Source organism: Simochromis diagramma, unplaced genomic scaffold (assembly GCF_900408965.1).
Source record: "Simochromis diagramma unplaced genomic scaffold, fSimDia1.1 OVJJ01000449.1, whole genome shotgun sequence".
NCBI lineage: Eukaryota > Metazoa > Chordata > Actinopteri > Cichliformes > Cichlidae > Simochromis > Simochromis diagramma.
Genome location: NW_024387274.1, coordinates 1464456 through 1482388, shown reverse-complemented (window position 1 = coordinate 1482388; position 17933 = coordinate 1464456). Strand labels below are relative to the sequence as shown.

The following is a 17933-nucleotide window of genomic DNA, read 5'->3' as shown; positions in this document are numbered from 1 at the left end:
AGCCAACCCAGGTGGCCTTGCATGGAATGGGAAGGAACAGACTAAACACAGTCATTATCAGGGTGTTGTTGTTCAGCTCCAGCCTTGAGACCACAGCTGGCGCCGAGAGGGTATCCGCATGAAGTGATGGTGCTTTTTACTTTAGTGCGAACAGCTCATATGAATTTCAAAGCAGTTCTACAGTCCAACACTGGTCCCTCAATCTCCCGTTGGAGAGCCGCGAGCTTCACCATACTTGCGTTCTGTGATGTTGTCATTTCTTGTGCTCGAGGAGCCAATTTCTGAGAACTCACGACAGTGTGCCTCCCCGAGATGTCATCCAATTTGGGCCCAGAGATGTTATTCCGAGCTAGCCCTTCCGAGATGTATCCAGTCTGCAGTCAGAGATCTTATTCTGAGTATTCACAGCAGCTGTAGCCTTTCCAAGATCTTATCCGTGCTGCACTCAATGAGCCCATTTTGAGAAACTCGTGCCTCTCCCATCATTTCAATCCCAGCGGGCAGCCTTGTGGGGGTTTGAACAGCCGGTTCCGCTTTCTTAATTCTTCGATAAGTCAGGGCCAAGCCAGCTCCGATCAGCCATAACCCTGTTACCATGGTTCCGAATAAGTAGATATCTTCAGCACTCAGGCTCACCCAAGCCCAAACTTCTCGTTGAGAAAGGGGTGTCAGTTGCATTTAGGGACCAGTTGATCCAATCCATAATTCCTCTTTTAGGTTTTAGAGAACAGACTGTGAGAGAGTGTTCCAGGGAAAAGTAATACAAAAAACACGAGACTAGACAAGGACATAAGAGGCTAAGCAGGGAAGCTAAGGGAGAGGAGAAAAGTGCGACCGCCTTCGTCAAGAGCAAGAGCAGGATTTACTAAGTTAGATCTGGAAACAATGAATGTCTTTTCAAAGCTAGGACTTTTTGGGTCTCTTTTTATTCCAAGCTTTGCTTTTATCTTGATTATTTTCAATTTGGTATGATACGCAACAATTTTCATCTTGTAAGCAGGCAGAAAAAAACAAACAAACAGAGGAGGACGATCTCTTCATGTTTTTAAGTTTGCATTAACTATTCATTTTTTGTGGGTAAAAATTAATTAATGACTATTATTTTTGTATCTTATAAGAATTTAATGATGATCATTGCTTGCATGTCTGAATAAAAGAGGTCAAAAGACTCAAAGGACTCAAGAAGTGCATACACTGGTCTTCAGCGTTTCGTGTCACTCTATTTAAAATAATATTGATACTATTACAGTTTTAGAACCTTTAGAACCTTAATTACTTACTACTTATTTTGTGGGGTCTTTACCTTACAGCATAAAGCACCATGAAGTGACTGTTGTTTTGATTTGGCATTAATTAAATAAAATTCAATTAAATTGTTATTGCGTTAAAGAGAGTTGAATTGAATGAATACTATATCAACTTGTGAAATGTGTTCTACATTTTAAAATGTTTGATTTTCAACAAAGAATATAAGTTTAAAAAAAATAAATAAACACAGACTTCCTGTGTGCAACTTGCATATTATTTCTGTCCCCATTGGTTCACTTTGGGTACTCTAGCATTCTCCATGGTTCACATTTATGTTGGGGTAGCTGGATGAATCTAAATTTGCTATAGCGCAGTTCTCCCTGTTCGCCGACAGCATGTTTGCAAAAGCCAACATCTCACAGATTCTGAAGCTGCAGTTTTCATCACCCTCTGACCAAAATTCACTGAACAAGCACAAATAAAATCTGTTTTCTGCATTATTTGCTTGCTTATTACGCACCAGTCTACCGTTGTGTGCAGTGTAATTTAAACTTTTACAAATTATACCAAATTACAAAAGCTATGTCTCTAATAAAACCTTTCTTCAGTTTTTGATCTACTGCAGGGTTCTAATGCAAAATCGGATCCAATCAAATCGGGATCTTGTGAATCGGAATCGAATCAGTTATAGGAATCAGTGACGATACCCAGCCCTAGCTGTCACCCTGTCCAGTCTTCCTGTGGCCTTAATTGGATATGTGGTCAAGAAAATGGATGGATGGAATAAAAGTTTCTTCCATTTGAAAAAAAGTGTCACTTTAATCATAAGCACACTTACATACACAAGTGGGTTCTAGTATGACAGCTCATTTTAAAGCAGAAGGGTTGAACAGTGTTTTCATTGTCAGTTTTTAATGAATTTGGTGTTAGAATTTGGCAAATGTAACATCAGTACCACAATCTACAAAACAGTTTTAATAAAATATACAAATGTCAACCTCAAGTCATTAGAGAAGAGAGAGGATCACCACATTATTTACCCGGAGTGACTTGGCTGATTAAAGACAGACTTTGTACCTCAACTTCTCAATGTAATTTATTTAGTACTATGTTAGATGTGATCTCAGTATATAGTACATGTCAGTCATGGAAAGGCTTGAAAGAGAAGAAAAATTACTCACATTTGTCAAAAACAAAAGATAAATCATATAAAAAAGGATTGCTAGATGTTTACTTTAAAATTAATATATAATACAGATTTAAATCTCCATCCTTCTGGCAGTCTAGGACATCTTTACGGTGCAGATGCATTCTTATTTTAAAAGTGTGTGTAAAACCTTCTAGATGGTTTTGTGTGATGATGAGAATACATATGCATGTAGCATCCACGCTTTATCTATAGGCTGTTGTGTCACGGGTGTAAAAAATGAAATGTGTAGCCTACTTTTAGGTTTGACAATTTAGGATTTTTTTGTTTGTTTATTTGTTTTTTAACAGTGCCAAGTTGTAAAAAGTTGCCTCAAGAAACATCATTTTGCACATTTTAAAAAACAAGAGGCATAGAAAGTATTTGCCAGTGGGACACAATCCTTGTGGTGAACTTTACACTGGGTTTTTGGGGGGTTTCAAATCTATAGAGACGCTGTGTTTAGAGAAACTGCATCTCAGCTGTTCTGATACTCCAGACACATAAGCGATCAATAAAGGGTTTTGGCTGGGCAGCCGTTGACCTTCTCTCCTGGATCGCTTGGCGCACCCTTAGGTATCTTACCAGTTTTGACAAATGTCCAGCTGGGATAACCACGTTTACTCATAGCCTTTTTCATATGATGTTCTTCTGCTTCCCTGGTCTGTAAGGATCTTACAATGCTGTGACTGCAGCCATTCGCCAACTCTATGTGAATGGTATTCTTGGTCATTGATCAATAGCCATGACAATTTGCATATGATCATGAAACTGACCCCACAGTCCACTGTTAATCAGTGGTGCCATTTTCAGTCATTAAGCAAATGTACAGTTTATCTAGGGGAACAGAAACAATTTTTTGGGGATTTCCTTACCCGCATGATTGAGCATGCATCAAAACCTTCCATGTAAACACTGCATGTCATTCCATACAGTACCATGAAGATCGATCAGCCATAAAATTAAAACATCCTGCCAAATATTTTGTATCTCACCTGAGTACTGCCAGAACAGCTCGTTGACACATCAGGCATTACAAGCCAGGACCAAGGTGCAGGGACAGGGTGTTGTGTGGTAGAAGATCCTCTGGGTGTTGTGTTATGATGCATATGGACTCTCTGGATGGTATGTGTCAAAGTAACATCCACATTAATACCAGGGTCCAAGGTTTTAATACAAAACATTAAATTTGAATATTTTCTTCACGTTTTCAATTTTCAAACTTTTAACGTTGTGATTAACTGGTGTAGAGGAAAGGAATGTTTTCTCATTTGCAATTTGCTCATTTCATAGATATCTAGATCCTAACGTAGCATCCTCATATTGATGTAAACTCTCAGCTAATAAATGTTTTTTACTCTCTTCCCCAGGTTACAAGTGCTCATCCTTCAAAGTCAGACATTGTCAAATCAGGAAATCTGAAATCCACGCTTAAGCATATATGGACACAAAGTAATAAGGAAATGTCCATCAGTAGGCTGCTATCACAGACTCTACAAGGCAAGGAGAACAGCACAGCTTTGGATCTTCACTATGACACTCCAGAGCCCTATTTGGAGCAGGATCTTTGGGATTGGCTGAGAAATTCCACGGACCTGCAGGACTCACGACCACGGGCTAAACGGCGGCCTATGGTCAAGACAGGAAAGTTTAAGAAGATGTTTGGCTGGGGGGACTTCCATTCAAACATTAAGACAGTTAAACTTAACCTGCTAATCACTGGTAAGATTGTAGATCATGGAAATGGCACCTTCAGTGTCTACTTTCGCCACAACTCCACAGGGCAGGGCAATGTGTCTGTTAGCTTGGTCCCTCCAACAAAGATAGTTGAGTTTGATGTGGCAGCACAGCAGTCCGTCATTGATGCCAAGGACTCAAAGTCCTTCAACTGTCGCATAGAATATGAGAAGGTTGAGAAGGGTGCCAAGAACACACTCTGCAACTTTGACCCATCCAAGACATGCTACCAAGAGCAAACTCAGAGCCATGTCTCCTGGCTTTGCTCCAAACCATTCAAAGTCATCTGCATCTTCATTTCCTTCTACAGCACCGACTACAAACTGGTGCAGAAAGTGTGTCCAGACTACAACTACCACAGTGACACTCCCTACTTTCCCTCTGGCTGACATTTCCATACACTCACAAACTACATAGTGGTCGAGTGGAGAACAGACTAGGACTTCTATCCAGGCCAGAGACATTTGTATGTTAGCCCTTCTGTCCCTTAACATGTCCATATCAGAGTGTCAGCTATGCCCAAATGATTCCCCTGTTCAATCTTCTGAAAGAGCAAAGAGCAACTTTCAATTCTTACAAAATGTGCTAATTGTAAACTGCTTAAAAGTAACCTTGGATTACCAGTTAGAATTTTATCCCTTAATTATGATTTATTCCAGCTGAATTTTGTCGAAAGCAATGGCCTTTGGGTCATCTTGGGTTAGTACTAGTACGAATTGTTCATTATTGAACTCTGCTCTTTCTTGTTGTTATTTTTACATCACACTTGTAGTCCAACTGAATGTTAATAACCTTGTTTTCTTTTAGCATATTTCAATATACAGTGTATTAACTCTTGATAGTATATGGACTGTTTGCCCCTGCTGTACCAGTTTCACTCTGCGTTTTATTCTGAATAATGGAAAAAAAAATTAGCTCCTTGTTTAAAAAGAATGAAAACTATCCTTCAAATGTTATTAGAAAAAGAGGCTGAGGATGACAACAAAGATTCAAATGTGAGTGTGATGCTGTTAGAAATGTGAGGTAGTTTAATAAGTGAGGTTACCATGCTGGCTTCTTCTACAGTCAGTTGAGAAAACCTGTTAACAACAGACTTTCAGATAGTGTAAGATGATCAGTCCTCGGTCATCATCAGAGAGCTTTTTGCGATAACGAACTTAACCAGCTACTGAGTCAGTTAGATGACTGGCCTATATTTTGAACTGACAAAATTTCGGATTAACTGACTGATCAGTGGGTTCTTGGGGATAAGACTTGTTCATTGTCAATTAATATAGCAAATGTAATGTATTGAATTCTATATATTAGAGCTTAATTTGTATGAATGGTTTGTATTGTACATAGTTTATCCAAATTATGCTGCTTCTGTATATGCCCCATGAGCTGTGTTTTTGACCACCTCTGCTAAGTCCTCTTGAAAGTCCATTTATGCTTGTTCTTGGTTCCTCTAACACAGAAAATGATGTTGCAGCCCTAGGTGTGAATTTCATGAAAACAGAAATCATGTACAGAAGATTTAGAACTGACTAAATATAATAAAAGTATTGACTTAAATTTTCTTTACTGGGTTGGGGGAAGGTTTGGGGATGGAGATGGATTAAAGAAATCAGAAATTTTATCAATTGAATTCTGGTATGTGTGAATTAATTAAATCAGTAATGATTTGTTGAAGGTTTGCGGCAAACCATCATACCCATCTTTGTAGGACAATGGGCTACAATGGCAAAGGAAAATTTATTATAATAAACTGAACTGCAACAAAGTACAGGAATAGACTCAGGTTTCACTCAAAATTCAAGCTTTCACAACATTAAGGAGATGTTACATGTTTCTCCATTATCTTGGATATCTGTGTGATGAGTCCTACCCCATCTAACACAAGATTTGTTGCCTAAAACATGAGCAACAGTGAGAGGCACAAAAAATGTAATTTTAAATAAATTGGTGGTATCTCATAAATACATATGTGTGTGCTTATTGAGGTTTGGTCACACATATATTAAACACCTCTAGAATAACTAATAGGACTATGTCATGGCTGCTGTGTGGATCCCAAACGCAGGACTCGGGAGATCAGCGGCACAGATGGTGCAACTCTGAAGGCCGACCGGGAGTCCATTGGTGCAAATCTCAAGGAAGCCTGTGAAGGTGAGGGAGCAGGTTCACAGGTTTGTGATCACTTGGTAGGTGGCCAGTGATGGCAACAGCAACCCTTCGTCAGAGGCCTTCCATCGAAGGAACGTCGATGGAAGTGATGGAATACCTCTGGTAGCATGGCTGATGGCTGATCTTGATGGCAATTCCAGTTTTTCCTCTGGCTCAAGTGGAGCAGGACCCACTGTCACTGGATGCTCAGGTGCTGGTTCAGATCAGATGTGGGACCCACAGGCTCAGGCTCGGGTTAAACGCCAGTAGTGGACCTTGGATTCATTGGGTGTTTTGGCCATTATCACTAGACACCCTCATCCAAGGAGGCCCTGCCAAGGTTGATCAGGCCCCGGAGTGTGTCACTGGTTTATGTTAAATTATTATTTCTCTTTCTTCTGTTTAGTTTCTATAGTTTATTTTTCTTCTATCTATTCACTGCAACTGAGAAATAATACTTACATTTTTAACATTTATGTAGCCTTATGATGCCTGGCGCCTTCTCTCTTATGATAGAGAGGAGTAAGACAAAAGGGACAAGATAGGAGAGAGCAGAGAGGAGAGCTGGAAGGGGGGCACCTGATCTGGCTTCCAACATCTCTGCGCTGGATCGGGTTGTACGCTCTACCCCCCCACTGCCTCCCAGAAAAGGGCTTATTATCAGGCTTGGAAATTAAACAAATAGTGGCCGGTTCAGAAACTGAAAACAAAGTCTGGCATGGAGACAGAAGAGAATGTGTTATAATCAGCCATCTCAGGAATAAAACTATCATTCTTAGTCTCTACAGATTTTGTGGTACAGCATAGTCTTTTTTTTCCCAGACTTGAAGAGAGCAGGAGGCAACAAGTCCTTCTCACTCAGCATTGGATTTTGCTTGGTTGGTGTAGAGTGATGGAGAGAACCTATGTTCATCTGGGCTGCGTTGCTGGGACAGCTGCTGTATCCAAGGGGACAGCCACAGAGACAGGGCACAAATGATAACTAAATATTCCAAAACCTTGATTAAGTTGAAAATAAATTGACAACGAATAGAATATAATTTAAAGGAAACCTACAAAATGTTAATATAAAAATGAAGAATCACAAAACCCTACAGAAATGCATTGTCCTGGTTCCAAGACCCAGAGACCCTGACAGACTGTAAATTATCGACATACATATGATACATATCTGTTATAATAGAGTTAGTTGGTGGATGTAGATCTGAAAACAGAAACCATATTATACTGAATGACAGGTTATACTGACAGTTTTCTAGAATGTGTGACAAATGTGTCACAATCAGTGAATGCAGATAATTTGTTATGAATTTGACATTAAAATGGAAACTACAGAGATTATCATGTTAAAATGTAACGAGAAACTGCAGAGATTCGTATTACACTTTAGCATGGCACTCTGCAATAAGACAGATTTTATGTATTGTAATGCAATGAAGTAGTTAACGGTAATAATCTTTAGTAGCAATTAATTATCTTTATCGGTTTACTAATATTTTTTTGAGCAGTATACAAAATTGTGTTTTTCCTGAGGCTAAAGAAATGACTGATTAAGCACTTAGTGTGCACTGTGCTAAATTAAACAGCTTTGGATTTTCACATTTGTGCAGTGTGCAAACAGTGCATGTGTAAACAGTCTGTCTCGACATTTCCTTCACACTAACAGGGACAACATAAGAACACATAAGCAGCGTGCCTGACTATAATTAATCTAGTGCCATGTGTGATCAAGCAGATTTGAATGATCAGACATGGCAGAAATTTGGACACACAGAGGCAAGCTTGTAATTCAGTCCCTGGGAGATGTGGATATTGGGATGCAAGACTGATAGCGTCTGTTGTGGGACTTCACAGTGGCACCTGCTATCAAATCCTCCAACTCGGCAGTTAGGATCAGTACTCAGCTTTAAACAGATTAGAGCCTCTAGGGAAGGGAAATCCATTGCCTTTTGCTGGCTCACAATTTATCAGTAATTAAAGTGGATGCCAGGTTTGTGTTTTCATTGGAGGTCTGTGGGGTACTTTTATAGCTGTCCTCATTAAGAAGCTGCCTCCCAAAACTTTACCCTCAATCCTCAGTTTTAAAAGCAAGGGAGAGTATATACGAAATACCATCAGTGTAGAAGCAAATATATAAAAAAGCAGAACTTCTTAATTCCAACTGACACTAGACACTAATCATTTTTTAATGAAGCACAATTGCTTAAGGAAAATTAAGAAAAAAACAGTATAAGCTGTTTAATACAATTGTTATAATTGTTCTCAGAATTAACAGGCATTATAGCCCTGTGTCCATTGTTCTGGATTTTGCAGATTTAGCTAACTTACAGAGAAGAAACTGGCGTTTTGATCCAACTCTGCTTAAAGATGAGACCTTTCATAAGAAATTAGAGAAGCACATTTTAGATTTTATTAATGATAATGATAAAGGTGATGTTGACGATGCAATTCTCTGGGAGAGTATGAAGGCGGTAATTCGAGGCCACATTATTTCGTTCTCTGCAGCTAAACGTAAATCCCAGGAAATGGCTTTGAAGGATCTTGAGTCAAATATACAGCAGCTAGAACAAACTTATCAGTCCTCTCCCAAAATAGAATTACTGGGCAAAATTACTAAATTGAAGTGTGAGTATAATTCTCTGCTCAGCAAACAAGTTTGCCTTCAAATCACTAAGTGTAAGCAAACATTTTTTGAATTGGGTGATAAGCCTCATAGGTTACTTGCAAGATTACTTAGAAAAACACAAGCATCACAAACAATACTATCAATCAATAACAAACATGGGCAGACCACTAGAAACCCCCAAGAAATAAACAAGTGTTTTGAAGATTTTTATCGTAATCTTTATAGCTCTAAGAATTCTGCGAGTCAGTCATTAATTGAGGACTTTCTGGAAAAGTGTAATCTCCCAAAATTAGATGATGAGGCAGTTGCAGATTTGGAGGCGGACTTCACATTAGATGAGATTAAGACAGCTATTCAACAGATGTCAAATAATAAGGCCCCTGGGCCAGATGGTTTTGGAGCAGAGTTTTATAAAGCTTACTCCTCATTGCTAGCCCCTCTGATTTTGCGTATGTTTAACTATTCAAAATTTTCTGGCTCTTTGCCAGGTTCATTATATCATGGTGTAATCTCATTGATTCTTAAAAAAGATCGTGATCCTATGTCTGTCTCGTCCTATTGGCCTATATCTCTCCTTTCTGTTGATACCAAGATATTAACAAAAGTTTTATCAAACCGCCTTAAAGATCATATTGCTAAACTTATCCATCCGGATCAAACAGGGTTTATCCCTAACCGCTACATTTATTTTAATTTGCGTAGATTATTTAATCTCATATATGGTCCTGCTAGGTGTTCAGATGATTCTGTGGTAATAGCTTTGGATGCTGAAAAAGCTTTTGATCAGGTCGAGTGGCCGTATATGTTTACTGTATTATCCAAATTTGGATTTGGTGATTATTTTATCAATTGGATTAGAATTTTGTGCAAAGGACCTATGGCCTCGGTAAGGACTAATAATGATGTATCAAACCCTTTTCGATTGCACAGGGGCACGCGACAGGGAGATACCATTTCTCCTTTTATTTTTGCCCTGGCCCTAGAACCTTTAGCAGCTCGTATACGGCTAAGTTCTGATATACTACCGATTATACATCAGGGTGTTCCTCATAAGTTCTCTGCTTATGCTGATGACGTAGTCTTATTCATATCAAAACCTAAGACCTCGATCAGTCCACTATTGCAGCTTATTAACTAATTTGGCTCTCTCTCAGGGTATAAGATAAATTGGACAAAAAGTGAACTTATGCCTCTGTCGGATGGGGTGGACATGGCTTATCTGCATAATACTCCATTTAGAATAGCGCTAGATAAGATTGAATGTCTCGGTATCACAATCACACTTAAGGTGTCACAACTTTTAAAGCAAAATTGGGATAGAAAAGTTAATCAATTGGAGAAGAATATTGAGTTTTGGATCACATTGCCAATTTCCATGGTGGGGCGGATTAATGCCATCAAAATGGTAGTTTTGCCCAGATTTTTGTACATCTTTCAGTCAATCCCAGTGTGCATTCCCCCGTCATATTTTAAAAAGCTGGAATCTATTGTATCCTCCTTTGTGTGCTCGGGTAAGGTTCCTAGAATTTCCAAAAAACATCTTGTTAAACATAAGACTTGTGGTGGCCTTGGACTCCCAAATTTTAGATTATATTATATGGCTGCACACTAAAATATTTTTTCATTTTGGCGAAGGTGTACTCCAGGTGCTGATTTGGAAGGACAACCTTCATGGTTGATGATGGAACACCTGTCTTGCAGACAAACTTGTCTTCCAGCCCTGCTTAATAGCCCAATAAAAGTGAAGAATAGACTATATGGCAGAAATCCTGTGATTCAAAATTCAATTAAGGTCTGGAACCAAGTATTGGGCACAGTAAAGGCTCCTAAAATGTATTTGGATGCTCCAATATGTAACAATCATGCCTTCAGGCCTGGGCTGGAGGACATCACGTTTGTGACATGGCAGGGAAGAGGGATTTGTTCTCTCAAAGATATTTACATTGATGGACATTTTCCATCTTTTCAGCAATTGAGGGTGAAATTTAATCTTCCTAATTCACATTTTTTCAGATTTTTACAGTTAAGACATTTCATCAAAGCATCTATTCCACAATACAATTTGATTCCTCGAAACTGAGTGCTTGACAGCTTCATGTCAGTTGAGCCCTATACTAGAGGTGCTGTGTCTCGCTTTTACAGGGCCTTACTAGATATATACAGTCCTTCATCTGATACTTTTAGGGAGCAGTGGCAGGAAGAACTGGGGGTGGATGTTACTGATGATCTTTGGCAAGAGTGCATTAAGAATATATATTGTAGTTCTATAAATGCTAGACATTGTCTGATCCAATTTAAGGTTGTGTATAGGTTGCATTTTTCTCCCACTAAAGTGGAAAAAATATATAAGAACGTTTCAGCCCTCTGTGTTAAGTGTTCAAGTGGTCGAGGAACTTTATCTCACCTTTTCTTTCAATGCCAAAAACTACAGCTTTTTTGGAATCATTTGTTTGATTTTCTGACCAAAGCCATTGGCAGGGAGGTCCCATGTACCCCCTTTGCAGCATTGTTCGGGGTGTCTGAACCGGGATGGGCAAGGGACAAGACAGAGACGCAGGTTGTGTCAATGACCACACTTGTGGCTAGAAAGCTGATACTTCTCTGCTGGAAGTCTGATAAACCTCCTACCTTCGAAATGTGGTTGAGAGAATTTGGAAATGTACTCCATCTGGAGAAAATCAGGTTTACCTTGTCTAACCGAGAGAGTGTGTTTTATAAGATTTGGCAACCAGTCATTAGCCTGATGGATAGACTTAAGTGAAATATACTCTGTCTTAACATTTATGTATGCTGTATTACCACCTTGTTGACTTGCCGTCCACCTTCTTTTGCGTTCTTTTGAAGGTGATTGTTGTATACTGCTCAATTATAAAATCAATAAAAATATATTGAAAAAAAAAAGAATTAACAGGCATTATAATGATATGGAGGCTTTAAAAAATTAAACTAAAAACCCACCTAACGGCCTGCTCTCTTACATAAAAATGCACTTAAAGTGATCGTCATAAGTCACTCTTATATCTCACAAGTTTGCCACTACTTCAGTTGTGTCATGCAACACCTTGTTTTTCTTTTAAATTATTTAAAAGAAAAATTACTAGCTGTGCTTCCATTTTTGTTGTTAGGTTGTTACGTCTTTCAGTTTCTGTGGTACTATGCTACTGTTACTTTATATTAAATGTACAGGTACTTATATACAGATTCAAAGCTCTTTCTATCATAATCCTTATTCACCCACACATTCACATAACCATTTATTCTATGTCCGTTAAGCACTCTGTAACTATACCCTGGGGCAATTTAGGACACTATCTCGCTCACTGACATTTGACCTTTCAATAAACACACAATTCATGCTAATTCCTGAGCCCCAGCTTTCCTTTGAGAGCCATTTTCTACTCAGTTTTTCTTTGCATTTGATACATTATTTGCCATAAAATATTTGTTAGTTGTTTTAAATTCTTTTATTACATTTTAGGTCATATATAATTTATTTTGACCCATGGTAAAAAGGCAATTTCCCCGTGGGGATTAGTTACATTTCCTGATTTTATTTTCATTAATTCTGACTATTAATAAAGCACATAAGCACATGTCATACCAACTGCGAAGCAAGAATCACAGTATATACAACCACAGTCTATGTACACAGAGCATTAGTATACCTGAATTACAAGAAGAAAAATTCTCAGAGCTAATAAATCTCTGGATTTGTATTGTTGAAAACAGTATAATCATTACCCTCTTACAGTTTCATGGCCAAGAACTCACCACACTCTTATGGCAAAGAATAGAACTGTAGATGGTGTTGTTGGCACTGTTTACACATACATTGTGGATCTTATCAGATGCTTTATTTTAAAATGAGAAATATGTTATTGCAACAAAAGAAAGCAAATTTGTATGTCTGATCTTTTTTATTACACTGACATTTGGTAACTGCAGTTTAATGATGACATGAAAAAGCAGCCATGCAACATACAGAACAGTATCGTCATGTGCTTGCTTGTTTTGCTCTTTATTTTGTCAACATCTAAATTCTGTCTATTGGTTACATTTATTTGTTTTGGTTGGTTTTATTTGTCTGGATTGTCAGAGCCTTCACTTCTCTCCAGTGTCAGCATTTTAAACTAGAAAACCAACCACTTCACTTTTGATCAGTTAGTTTAAGATAAGAAATGGACTCTGTAGTAAGAGGTCACCATTTTCAGTCTACTTAACAGCGTATTCAATTTTTTAAAATTACTTTTTTACTTGCCTCACAAGATAGAATGTTCAGTTAGTATAATTTTGTTCTAGTCAATTTAGGAATAAATTCAAACAATGCTTCTAACGAAAACTTCCCCTTGTTAGAATCAGAATCAAAATACTTTATCAATCCCCAAGAAAATTATGTCTTTACAGTTGCTCCAAGACAATAAGAACAGTTGTGATAGTCTAAGAGTGATTATAACTCTTTCTAGGACTCTGGTTGATCACAAGCTTGGATATACTCCGCTATCCAAGGTATTGAGCTGCAGCCTTAGTTACCAACTCCTCAGCTCTGCCATTGTGTCCATATCTAATGAAAAAAAAGAAAGAAAGGAAAAAAAAATGGTAACATTTGAAATTCCAGACTTGAGGCTTCACAGTGACACTCGCACATTTGCATTCCCTGGGGACCTTTTTTTCTAAATACAAGATAAGGTGCCAATCTTTTTTGAGATAGTAGTGTACCAATTAATAACATTTACTCACTGTACCCCACAAGGCAAAAAGAAAATATCATCATTTATTGCAAAATACAATACATTTCACAGAAGCTTAATGTATGGATCTATTTTATACAATTGCGGTCCATCAAACACAATAAATTGAGTTCAGTTGCAGTTCTGATTGTGTTAAGGCTTTGTGATTATAATCCAGACAAAGTTTAAAAAAAAAGTATATGATTGATGTATTATAATAATATGAATGCTAAAATATATTGTTTTTTAACTATGCAGGTAGGTTGACTATGCTATGTCCCGAATTCTTTGATGTTGGGCTGAGAACAAACAACTAATACTTAGAGCAGGTCCAGTTAATCAACAATCATTTATTAAGCACATGCATGTGGAGATGTACACAATACCACCTTCCGTGTCTATCTCAAAGAGTAAGTACTTAGATACACAGTTTTATATGTCAGGGTTCACGCACCTTCATGAGTAGGCAGATAACATAACATGCATCAGTTACACTTACTGACAGTTAGATATAATTCCTTTTTTGGTAATCTTCTATAACACTTAGAAATCTCAACTGTCTCTCACCCCAGCTGTTTCCTGTTGTTCTCACTATGGGGCCCATGATGTATATAGCACATCCTGTTCTGTGCAGGCACGTATGCTGTTACAAGCAGATCACTTATAATAATAACCTATGATTGTGCACATTTTATTAGCTGCTGGATTAATATGACATTTGCTAATATACTTCTACAGAATATATTTTCCACAGCTACTATATAATATCACTTAGTTATGTAATATGCCTATTTATTTGCCTAATCTTTAAAACCAACAACTTTCACTTTTCTGGTTTTATAATCACAATTACAAAAAAAAAAAAATTACTGGTCTTTGCACTAAAAAATCCTTATCCCCTCTCTCTCAATTTATCAATACATAACATTATTTCATGTCAGTGTTTTTTTTTTTTAGAACAGGTTGGGTCCTTTTCAGCTGTGTGAAAAATGCTGGTAATAACTGCAGATCTGATATAAATCCTGGTATTGTGTCATGTTCATGACAAGAGTTCTTCCCTTGAGAAGAAACACGTTTCTGTGAAATAGGGGCTTCAGAACAATGAATTTGGGTTCCTGCCCACATTAAGCCATCTTTGCCAATCCCATCCTGACCTAAACTGTGCTTTTCCCTGAAGAGAATTTCTGCTTTAATCAAAAGCGGAATGGAAAAGGACCTTGCGTGCCTCTGGGATATTTTTCCATTAACCATTTTGACACATGACTGACTGTAGGGGATTATTGGTTTTTGAAGAACTATTAACAGATGTACATTTGCATTTTAATACAGTTCTCCTCAACTTACTAATGCAGTTTGCTTCTCATCTTCTTTGCCACCTCATTCCTGGTGCAATTCAGACTAACAGCAAAAAACCCTCCAGCTTTAATCATTTTAATTGCTATAAAATATTACTTTTCATTAATCACTTTGAATCTCCATTCTTTAACAACAGCCATGATAATTCCTCTCCAAACTGTTGATTGTTGCTTCCCGTAAGGTTTTGGTAAAGAAGACAGTAATGGAATTCTACATGACAAGAAAACCTTTATCTTAAGCCAGAAACAGTGATTACTGTGATGAAATATTTGTTTTCACTGTGTCTGTTTTTTTTTCAGAGAAATTCTGTAACAGGGATACCCTAAATGTAAGATTGATTTATAAACTCTTCTTCTGAGAATCAATTAAAATTCTACAATGTAAAAATAAACCTGAAATAACCAATATAATTACATGCATTTTAGAAAAATAATAGCTCGTATTTCCAATTTCTGTTTTTCATTCCTTGCTGGCCTTGCTGGATTGTGAAATGAAAAGGTTTCTGGAACCTGTTTGATAGATGTCCCTGAAATTGTGTATGCCACAAATAAGTAATGTGGGGATTAGAGAAATATTTTGCTGCTATTGTTAATAATTATCATCATTACCATTGCATTAATAATTAATATTGATATTGCATTCAGATGTTTAAGCATATTGGTACCCAATTAGCCTTTATTACAGGTGCAGTTATAACCATTTTAAACTGTTGAGTTAAATCAATAATCTTATATGCTTTTGAATGCTTGTTATAATCCTAAATGTGTATGTGCTGATTCTGTTGGGTTATAAAAGAAGGGCCTAACTCTGAGTACACTGTGTGCAAAGTAGACAGGAAACTGCAGGCTTTTGAGCGTGTTTGTGAAAGTGAAACTAAAGCACTAGTGTAAGTTACTTTGAGGAGCTGTTGGGAGGATGCTATTTGAATAACCAGGTTATTCATTATTGTCCTTTATTCATTTATATCTTTTGATTAAGCTTTTAGTAGTGGTTCTTGATTAAAACATTTATTCAACATATTACAGATATAGTTTCAGTTAGGTTATTATGCACATGAGAATTGGCCTCTCTTCTCATAAGACAAAGTTCGTGTGAGGTCGAGCCACACACACACACACACGCACACATACACACACTTACACAGCAGTTAGACTCAGGGGTAGGTGAAGGTTCAAATAATATTTTGTAAAAGCTTGCAACTGCAAAATTGTGCCTGCAAAAGAACAGTTTGTTGCAGAATGTGTGCCTGATGTTCCAGACAATAAGCAAGCGTCCGGCAGCGACAGGAAGACACCTGGCATGGAGACGAGGCGATGTTGCTTTTTCAAACTGTGTTAAAAGTCATTGTGGTTTTGATTTGACGTATGCATCTGCTTAACGCATGAGGGGGCGTTATAAATTTCCCTGATGGTATAAAAACAACTGATTGTGTATTGTTCGAGTGAGATCGATGCTGTCTGCGTACAGTGTTCATCTCCCACGTGTGTTCATTAAAATCAATTGTTTGACCAAGCTCTTCTGGACCATGGCTGTTTTTACTCTCGTCCTCAATATTGAACCCTTAACATTTGGGGGCTCGTCCGGTGGTTGAGGAAGGAGAGAGTTGGAGGTGTAGACGGAGAAATTCGGTGGTCCGTGGTGGTCAGACGGGCAGGCGTGACCCGGCAATCAAACTGAGTGGACAGGCGCCTTTATAAAAGAGGTAGGCACAGGCCTGTTGATTTTACCCGAAGTGTGCTGAATTGGATGATAAAATTAAATGTCTATTCAGTAAAAATCGCCGGTTAATGTCTGTTTTGATTTTGGTGAAAATCTCATGAGGTTTGAAAGTTGAAGTAATGATAATGGAAGTTTGTAAGTTACAGTACTGGGTTGGAGTCCCAAGGAAAAGGAAAACAGTGAAATTGGGTTGGAGTCCTAAGTAGGAAAGTTAGGGAATTGGTCATTTTGTGGGTTGAAGTCCCCATTGGTCATCAGGTCAGACCTGTGTTGTAAATAAATACACACATTCATACATAAATACACAAATAAATAGATCATATCATTAAAATTCTTGCAGCTTTCAGCCTTAATGATAGAGACACAAACTGTACATCAGTACATCAGATGACACAAGTATTGCATGACATTTTTAAAGGGCAACAGTAAACTGAAAGTGTATTTTTATCACTACTTTTTGGCATTTTGTAAATTGTTAGAAAGAGACATTTTATCAAAAAAAATAATTTCAGTTGAGAATCTCTGCAGAAGGGCAGCACAGTGATGTAGTGGTGAATCGTCACAGCAAAAACATTCTTGGTCTGAATCCAGTGGCTGACTGGGCCTGTTAATGTTGTCCTTGTGCCTCTCCATCCTGCGCTTTGCAGATGGGTTCTCTCCCCTGCCCGATAGCGCCACTCTTGTAGAGCACCATTTTGAGATCCGCCCTGGGGTGACGGTGAGGTCACGGCCCAAAATATTGCCTGAACACAGGCAAGGAAGGAATTGGCTGATATGCTAGAGATGGTAGTAATAGATGAATCACACAGTGTTTGGTGTAGCCCCATAGTTCTTGTGGTAAAGAAAGATGGGTCAGTATGGTTCTATGTGGACTATTACCTATTACTATACCGAATTTCCCAGAGGTTCTATGTGGACTCGGGTGGGTTACCCGAGGGATTAATAAAGTTTTATCTTATCTTATCTTTTATCTTATGGAAAAGTAACTGATGTGTCACAGTTTGACGCTCACCTCATACCTCAGGTCGACGAGCTCCTGGACTGGTTAGGCACTGCTAGTTTTTCCTGGACACTGTGTTTGACTATGTGCTACTGGGAAATTCCCTTCTCTCCAGGGGAGGGATGAGCAGTGTTGGGGAGTAACAGAATACATGTACCTGTAGCTCCCGCCAACCACCACGTGGACAAG

General features: G+C 38.1%; 1 protein-coding gene across 1 annotated transcript in view; it reads left to right on the top strand.

Annotated features, from left to right (window-relative positions):
* The window catches only part of nxph1 (neurexophilin 1), an 86999-nt gene extending 79759 nt beyond the window's left edge, over nucleotides 1-7240 (top strand). The window contains exon 2 of the mRNA XM_040002679.1: nucleotides 3805-7240. Within this exon, the coding sequence (XP_039858613.1) occupies nucleotides 3805-4560 (756 nt within the window). The 3' untranslated portion in view covers nucleotides 4561-7240. The remainder of the gene's footprint in view (nucleotides 1-3804) is intronic.
* Nucleotides 7241-17933: the final 10693 nt, after the last annotated feature.